At 43.4% G+C, this 9,017-nt stretch overlaps 1 protein-coding gene across 2 annotated transcripts; it reads right to left on the bottom strand.

The window, feature by feature from the left end:
• Window positions 1–1,568: 1,568 nt before the first annotated feature.
• Window positions 1,569–5,475, bottom strand: TOB1 (transducer of ERBB2, 1). Of its 2 annotated transcripts, none has more exons than XM_027517647.1 (2): window positions 5,150–5,475; window positions 1,569–3,489 (listed from the first exon to the last, which is right to left on the bottom strand). In XM_027517647.1, exon 2 carries the CDS (start codon window positions 3,348–3,350, stop codon window positions 2,325–2,327), a length of 1,026 nt encoding a protein of 341 aa, XP_027373448.1. In that variant the 5' UTR covers window positions 3,351–3,489; window positions 5,150–5,475; the 3' UTR covers window positions 1,569–2,324. The 2 variants fall into 2 exon arrangements, with proteins under 2 accessions (XP_027373448.1, XP_027373449.1); XM_027517648.1 differs by having other exon boundaries at window positions 5,353–5,475.
• Between the last annotated feature and the right edge of the window lie 3,542 nt (window positions 5,476–9,017).

Here is a 9,017-nt window from a genome sequence, read left to right as displayed (position 1 = left end):
TCAGATTTGTCAGTACACGCATACCTAAGATCTGAAAGATAGTCATACATTAAGTTCAATTATTTAAAATATGAATACATAAGTATTATGTGTGTTAGTCGCGTCTGACTTTGCAACCCCATGAACTGTAGCCCACCAGGCTCCTCTATCCATGGAATTCTTCAGGCAGGAATACTGGGGTGGGTTGCCCAGGGATCAAACCCTGGTCTCTTGCATTGCAAGCAGATTCCTTACCATCTGAACTACCAGGAAAGAAGCCCTGAATATGTGTATTAGTGTTCTTGATTGTTACAAACTCTATTTTGTGTCTCTTGGCCAGTTGCTTTTAGAAAAAGTTAACTTGAGCCTTTCTTCATTCATAAAAAGACCAGTTTTCTTCCAAGTTAAGCCTATAGCTTTACCCAAAAGCTTCTAGCGGAAACTAGTATTTAAAACTGTTACTCTGATCGTTCTTTTATAGCTTTTCAAACTCTATCACAAAAGCACATAATTGATAGCATACGAAGAAAAATCTCTCTCATTTCCAGTCACTATCTCAATACTTCTTCATAACCTCATTCTGTCCACTAATGGACAAAGGCCTCACCATAGAGCTGACAGAACAGCTTAGCTCTGTTGTTTTCAGGGCTTGTTTCCTTAAAACTTTTTATTCCTCTAAATTACAAGGGTAACAGACAAAAGGCTTCTGTAGACTGGTGTCTAAAAAAAAAACTCATTTGAGACCAAATTTATTTCACAAGTAACCTGGACAGTGTTGGTTTCTCACTAAAAAAGCAGAGAAAGTTATTCCAATTCAAGACAATTTTCTAATGTCAACACTGTTATCAATGGACATTCAGTGAAATGACTCATTATTTTACTTTAACAATGTGTCTCACCCTTGCAACTCATGCGCTAAAAAAAAAAAACCAAAACCTCCTTCCTTAAGGAGCCACTACAATTTGACACATTATGACTAATCTTTGAAGTACCAAACCAGGAAAAAACCAACCCAAAACCTGTGTGTAAACTTTGATAGGAAAATGCACAGAAATACTAATATTTAACAACCTGTCAATTTTGAATAGATGTTAATCATAAATTCTCCAGTTACAATGAGTAGTCTTTAAGTGTAAGGATCAGTAAAAACAGACCTAAATCATCTTTTTTAAGCAGTCAAGTGAGCTGCTTTGTCAAGCAAGTTTTCTGAGCTATTCATCTCCCATGCAGAAAATTGATCCAATGATTTCTTTCTCCATATACATTTCAAATAAACTCTCTCAGTTTACATGAGAGAATTTCATTTTATCACCTGACTCCATCTTAGATGTTAGTGTGACACAATTTTAATAAAGTTGACTTGCCTTAAGCATACCACCCTTGTTGCTAAAAAACAAAGCTGTCCCAAGCGTTGCTCAGGTTAAGCACAACTTTTTATATGGTAAGCTACTATCTGTGCCCTAGTAGAGCAACTGCTTTCCATTATAACTTTGTGATTCAATGAGTCAGATCTTTCTGCTGTATCAGCATTTACAACATAATTCCAGAATTAGATCTTTGGCAAAGACTTAAAAACAAAGACCACAATAAATGTTTTTAATTTTAAAGAATTTTAATACAAACTTAATATAAACTATTTCAGTCCCTCTTAACATGTAAGACACTGACTCAAAATACTTTTATACCATTTTTTCAAGTATTGCACAATATAGGTACAAAATTAATATTTACGATTACATTTTCTTCCATAATATATAGCAAAAATTTTTAAACCTTTAACAGAAAATACTTTTTTTTGAAAAAGCAAATATTCGTACATTTTAATTCCACCACTAAAGGAGTATCCTGTACACAATTTTTAGAATAGGTGATGTCTTTGAGATGGATATTTTACAATTTCAGTAAAAAAAATACAACATGAAGCTGCTGTCACAGATCACTGTAGTAAAAAGATATAAATGCAATACCATGTCGTAGAAACAATATATATATCCTCTGATATTTTACAAACTTTGTACTAAATTAAATTATACAATTAGAAAAGACCAATAAACCCACTTATTAGTGCCAATTTTTTATAAAAAAAAAAATCAGCCATGTCCTTGCTATATCTTAAATACTGTAAGAGGCCATATCTGAGAGTATACTTTAAAATATACAGTCAGTATAAAATAACTTTGTGCTTGGTTGGCAATGAAAAATGATGCATGTTTTATTTTTGTAACCAAGCTTGAATGTATCCTTACTATAAGCTTTAAAAAAAAAAAAAAAAAAAAACTCAAGGAGGTTATTAAAAAAATCCCCCTTGGGCCCAACCATTTTAACTTGTACATTTTTTTCTTTTTTTAGTTAGCCATAACAGGCTGGAATTGCTGGTTAGAATACTGCATGTTATTTAAGCTAAAATTCAAGCCATCTACAAAAGACTTCTCGTTGAGGCCTCCATAGGCCGCAAATACATCAAAGGCATTACTGTACTGGAGAGGACTGAGGTTAAGGGGGCTGTCACCTGGGAACATTCCATTGGTACTACCTTGACCCTGCATATTAGGAAAAATAAATTCCTTGGCATTAGGAGAAAGAGCAGAGGTTTTCTGCTGTTGCTGCTGCTGCGGCGGTGGTGGTGGCTGAGATGGCTGCTGCTGTTGCTGCGGCTGCTGCTGGTTACCCAGGCCAAGCCCATACAGAGAGTGCATTGAGGAAGAGATGGCTTTCTGCTTCAAGAGGTCATTCACATTCAAGCCGAGGTTAATAGGAGAAGTACGTGCAACCTTGTTGCTGCGGCCACTATTCTTCATTTTGGTAGAGCCAAACTTGGTGGCAGCGAAAGTGGCAGTGGTGAAGGTTAAAGGCTGAGTGGACCGGGGCATGAAGGTAGGGCTTACGGCAGCAGAGTGACCAAAGGGAGGCGATGGAGAGCTGGACACTGATGAGGCTGGGTCACTTACGGGCATAAAAACCTGGGCCTCTGGGTTAAAGCTGTTTTTGATCTCCTTATCCAACTCGCATCCATTTTCATTATTATCATCCACATAAAGCACCTTCACTGGTCCCTTTTCACCAATTTGGTAGGAAACCTCAAACGGGTCGATCCAAACACTAAGATCCTGTGGCAGATTGCCACGCACATCATCAATGTCCAAACCGCTCTCTTTGGATGCTTGTTCAATCACTGGGTCCACTTTCTCCCCTACGTGTATACATCTAAACCCTGATCCTTTGTATGGCTTTTCAGGATACCAGTGCCCTTCATATTTCTTCTTAAGAAGTCTTTCAAGCTCTTCACCAAAAATGTTGACACGTCTTCTGGGAAGCTTATTATACAGATATGAAATAATAAAATTTAGTGCTACTTGGATTTCAAGCTGCATAGCTGCTATGCCACAAAATTAGGTTTGTTTCAATTCCCCCCTAGACACACACAAAAAAGTTCAGTTTGTGGCAGAAAAACAAATTTTCATTCAAAGTGCTGGTATTAGTAGATATCCTTCACCTCAAGCAGTCTTGTTCCTTAAAGAAAACATAGAAAACAAAAGAAAACATGTCCATGTAAGATAAACGTTAAGTTCCACAACCTTTTTTTACCCCCAAAGTAATTTCAGTTTTGAAAAAGTCTAATAAGCTAGAAAGTCTGAAAAATCTAATCCACACTTACCAACAGAAAATTGTCTACTGAAGACCAAAATCTCGGGAAAACAAGATCTACAGTTTAAAATGTGCAAAACAAAACCCTATTATTTACTTTGTTTCTGAATAGAATTCTAAGAGGAAAAACACTTTCAGAATATACAGCATATTCCTTCTTTTTCTTCTTGCAGTTCTCAAAAGAATATTTATTGGAAACCATACTAAGCACATCTGTCTATTTACCTGTATATGCTTGTTTTAAACGTTGGTCATACTCCTATTCACTAGCTTAGAAATGAATTCTGTATTTCAGTTAATTTTGGACATATACTGCCTAAATCTGCTTTATTATCAAACAATCCCAAAATGTGAGACGTAAGGAAAATTTTGAAAGTACATGATACAACCTTTTCTCTATACTATTTAATGTGTATTTTTCTAAATCTGAAAATACTTCTTGTTAACAAAAGAAACAACTAACTTCAAACTCTTCTGATTATTCTGTTTAAAGGGTAGGGGTTCTGAGTTTTATTCTGATTTTCAAAAACAACTCCCTCTCTCACGAAAAGAGAACAGCCGAAGAGGCATGTATGATAAGGTCGACCTTTAAACGTTTGCTGGATCAGCACTGGGTGGGGATAAGAAAAGATCAAGGGCAAACAAGATATTTGCAAAAGGGATCTATCTGTACACTTAGGTTGATTTAAAAGGACATTAAAAAAAATCAAGTTGGTATTAACCCATCTGTTTCATTTTCCATACTCGTGGTGATAAAGGGAAAAGAATCCCAGGCTGCCCCGAAACTACACTTTCCAAGCTCGTGTGCTGGCAAAGGCAGCTGATTAAGCCAAATTGCGTGAAGGTGCAGTCGAGCGAAATTCAGGCTCGGTGAAAGGTAGTTTCAAAGCAACGCCTTAAAGACGGGAGCATGAAGAATTACATAAACAGCCAGTTGGGTCTCATTAGATTTCTGCTCACAGCCTTCGGAGCCAAGCGCTACAGCAGCAGCAGCAAGAGGAGGAGGTGGTGGAGGAAAGCCACGAGAAATGGAAAAGGGACCACTGGAGCCGGGGGCTGGACACCCGGCGGGTCGCGGCGCCGGTCGCACCAGGTCAGCCGCTCCCCTCCCCCCGCCGTAACCCGACCCGCCGCTCCCTGCCCCCCACTCCGAGGTTCCTGGGACCCAGCCAGAGTCCGGGGAGCACCAGCTCCTCGGCACCATTTTCAGGCCTGGCGGCCCCGCGGACTCCAGCGTTCCCCTCGAGCTCGCCGCTGCTCCCGGGCGCTCCAACACCCGATTCCCTTCAGTTCGCCCAGAACAGCCCTTCCCCAGTGACCCGGCCCGGCCGAGCCCGACTCGCCAGCCAGCCCCGCCTCCGGGGCGCGCCGGAGACCCTAAGAGCCGCCTCCGACCGGGTGTCGGGAGCCGGTCCCCACCGCGCCCGGGCCGCGACGCCGCCATCCCAAGCTCCGAGGGCCCGGGGCTCGAAGCCGCTGCAGCCCCTCCTCCTCTTAACCCCGCCCGCCGCCCCTAGATACTTACGGGCTGCTTCCACCACAGACCCGGCCGCTGGGCGGAGAAGGGGAGGCGGGGCGGGGGCAAGGAAGGGTCGGCGGCGACGAGCTAGCTGACCGGGCAGACTGCACGCCGACGCCGCCGGGAGGAGGCTACGGAGGACCGGGGCCTCAGGAATTCGCCCCTTCTGGCTCGGGGTGGCAAGGACGCGGTCAGGCGAGCCCGCTCACCTCTCCACACAGCCCGGTGCCCGGCCCAGGGTGCCCGGTCCAGTGTCCCCGTAGAGCGCCCACTCCGCGCCGGGCCAGAGCTTCACTCTTTCTGCTGCGGCGCGCGCCCCGCCTCTCGTTTTATATTCTCCTCCCCACCCCCATCCCCTCCCGTAGGGACGCGCGCGCCCGCCCCGCGTCACACAGCTCCGGGTGGCGTCACCATTCCCCGCCCTCCCACCGGGTACCCTAGACCCAGGCCGCTGGCTCCGCCCCTGCCCTGCCCCCGGACGCCATTGGTCAAGTCCCGCCTGCCCAAGTCCTGACAAGCCGCGGAGGGCCGGGTGGGCAAGGCCACACCTCTTGGTCTCCAGGGTGGCCAATGAATCGATGATCTTCCAGACATTGTGGGCGGGATTAAGAGAAAATTTGGAAAGGGATTGGGGGAGAGACATGCCAGAGAGGGCGACAGAAGTGGTTTGGGGCGGCCGACTCTAGGTCTAGGCCGAGAACTGTGGAGAAGGGGGGAGGGGAGCGAAGCTGGGGGCGTAGCGGCTAGGTGAACAGGGAGAAGAGCCCAAGACCCCGAGAGGGAGGGGAGAATAGACAAAGAATGTGGGATTGTGGCCAAGGAAAAGCCCACTCGTTGATGAGCTAACAAGTATCGGCCTCCAGTGCACCCAGGAGAGTCCAGAAAAAGGGGGAACTGTGAGAGGGACTCTTGTACTGATTGAATATTAATCACCTCAAGGGCCTAGGCCAACTGCCATTCACAGAGGGGCAACTGCTGAACCCAAAGTTGCCGTGCCAGGCTGGGGGTGGGGAAGGGAGACCACCTGGCCACACCTCCCGCTTAGGTGACAGTTTAACTGTCTTCGCATCCCACATCAGACCTCCCCGTGCGACCCGGCAGCAACTCGGATGTGGGGGTGGCTTGCGACTAAGAAGAACCACATTTTATTCCGAATGTCCCAATCCAGGCCTCCATGCCAAATTGTGTACGTATATGTGTATATATACGCATGCGTGTATTTCTAGTGCCTACCTTAACGTAAATACACATAATAAACACGGTGCCTTCTTGTGTTTTGCTTTTAAGATAATTTTCAGTTGAAATCTGGGCGAGTACATAGGGAGCGGGGAAAGAGAGGGCCTCAAAGGGGGCGGGCAAGCTCTCTTTTCCACAACCTGCAGCAGAGAAATACACGAAGTTACACTGGGAGTGGAACCGAGAGTCCCTCTCCGGCTAAAAATATTACTCACGGGTAGCAACGACGCCTGATTGGCCACCCGTCTCCCTTAGCAACCAGGCTATTGGCTGTCTGGTATCCAGGAGACCGACGTCAAATTTGCACAGGGAAAGGCGGAGACAAAGTCTACGCGGAGCGAAGGATAGGAGAAAGAGAAGCAAGGAATGAAACGCCGGTCACCTGGCCTTCCCCTCGCCCCATTCCTGTGCACTTCAAGAAGTGCTTCCTGGGAAAACAACTGGGTCTCCGCCTTCCCCTCAAAACGGAGAGGCCGGCACTCTGAAACTACCATAAGGAAGTTAAATCGCAGTTCACCGAATAGTGGGGTGTTGGCTCAACCAGCTATGTAGACCAGCTGCGCTGTTCGGGCACAAACTCGCTTTATGGACGCAAAATCTCGTCGTGGCTTTTCCCCTCCAACCTGACTTTATTACCCCGCTCTGCTCACCTTTTAGAAGGAACAGAATTGAAAAAGAGTATTTCTAAAGCCTCAAAGTGTGTAAGAGGAGGAGGGAAGATGGGTTTGTGAAATAGGCTGAGGGTGGGAGTGGTCCGGTGACGGATTTATTGTTTGTTGTATGGATTTCTAAAACTTGGGGAACATTTTTTAAAAATAGAAGTTTTACTCAAGTTCTGTTTTAGTTTGGGTTTTTCAGTCGTTAACGAGGAAGAGATTTGGTTGTGACAGTATGAAAGCATTTTAAATTAAAACATCCCTTCCTCTGCATCAAAAAAATTTTATATTATTCGTTCAATGTTGTCTTCCTTTTGCTCACTTGTATTTTTTTCTATAGTGAATATTAATTCCATTTGTTTTTTAAAATGTTATTTTAATTTTATATTTAATTGAGCACAGAAATTGCAAGAATATAGGATATCTGGGAAACAGTTTATCCAGAGAAACAGTTGATTTTTCATGTTCTCCAGAGCCTAATTTCCCTTACCATTAGGCCAGTAATATTGTACCAAATATCCAGAATTGCAGGACTATGAATTAGCCATGCATGTTGATTTGTAATTTGGAAATACATCACTATATTAGAGGAGCATATTATGTTTGGCTGAGATTAATATACCTAACTAGAGATAGATGAATTGTAATTTTGTTCAAGTTTATTTATACTTTTCAAGAATTCTCTAAAGGGAAGACACAGATTCTCTTTTCTGAATGCTTCCAATCTATAATCCCAGGTTTAAAATTTGAGAGCAGGCATCTGATAGGTATTAATTAAATATTACTAGTGGTAAATAGAATTTTTAAATCAGAAATTTAGATTTACAACATGTTATTGTTGCTCAAGTGTTTGAGAATGTTTCAAACCAAACATAAATAAAAACACACATAAATAAATACCAATGGCACACAAGAAAAAGTACCAAAGAGCAGATACTGGGAAATCTGAATTTCACCCATTTTTATCAACTTTTAGTTCTCTCATCTATACATATTAATTGGACTAACTAATCTCTTAACTCTTTCAATTAAAAAAATCCACATTTAAAACTCAATGCCCCTAAAGTATTTAATGTAGTTCTTTTCCAAATATAGATTGCAAATACAAAGAAAACCAGATTCATATCCTTCCAATATTGCCAGTCACAAGGTATAAAATTCCCTTTTTTCAAGTTTCGCCCTTTAAAGGATCCTTATTGCTATTTAACATTTACTTTAGGAGAAGGCATTGGCACCCCACTCCAGTACTCCTGCCTGGAAAATCCCATGGATGGAGGAGCCTGGTGGGCTGCAGTCCATGGGGTCGCAAAGAGTCGGACACGACTGAGCGACTTCACATTCACTTTTCACCTTCATGCATTGGAGAAGGAAATGGCAACCCACTCCAGTGTTCTTGCCTGGAGAATCCCAGGGACGGGGGAGCCTGGTTGGGCTGCCGTCTATGGGGTTGCACAGAGTCGGACATGACTGAAGTGACTTAGCAGCAGCAGCAACACTTACTTTGGAATTGTGTAGAGGAGTAGACTGCTAAATAGGTATTTAAATTTATGGAGAAAAAAGGAATTTGATATTATTAACCTTCAGGTGGTATAACAACTAACAGGTATTCCTCTCTCTGGGCAAGTGATAGTCACTGAAAATCACAGTCCTTCCCTTTCACATCACTGCATTCCACGCAACTCATGGAGCAATGCCTTACAATAAAGTGATTGGCAAATTCCAAGGAATTACCTGGTGGTCCAGTGGTTAGGACTTGGTGCTTTCACTACCAGGCCTGGGTTCAATCCCTTCTGGGGGAACTAAGATTCAGCAAGGCCCCTGGTGCAGCCAAAAAAAAAGAGAGAGAGAGAGATAGACAAAGTTCCAATGGTTCTTGAAAGTGCCCTGAATTATTATCTCATTCACACATATAAACACACATACACACACCTCACCTGATTTCTGAGAGAGATGTGTCCTAAACTTTCTAATTCTCATTGTGC

The sequence above is a fragment of the Bos indicus x Bos taurus genome, chromosome 19 (genome assembly GCF_003369695.1).
Source record: "Bos indicus x Bos taurus breed Angus x Brahman F1 hybrid chromosome 19, Bos_hybrid_MaternalHap_v2.0, whole genome shotgun sequence".
Lineage (NCBI taxonomy): Eukaryota > Metazoa > Chordata > Mammalia > Artiodactyla > Bovidae > Bos > Bos indicus x Bos taurus.
This window is presented reverse-complemented; position numbering and strand designations above follow the sequence as displayed.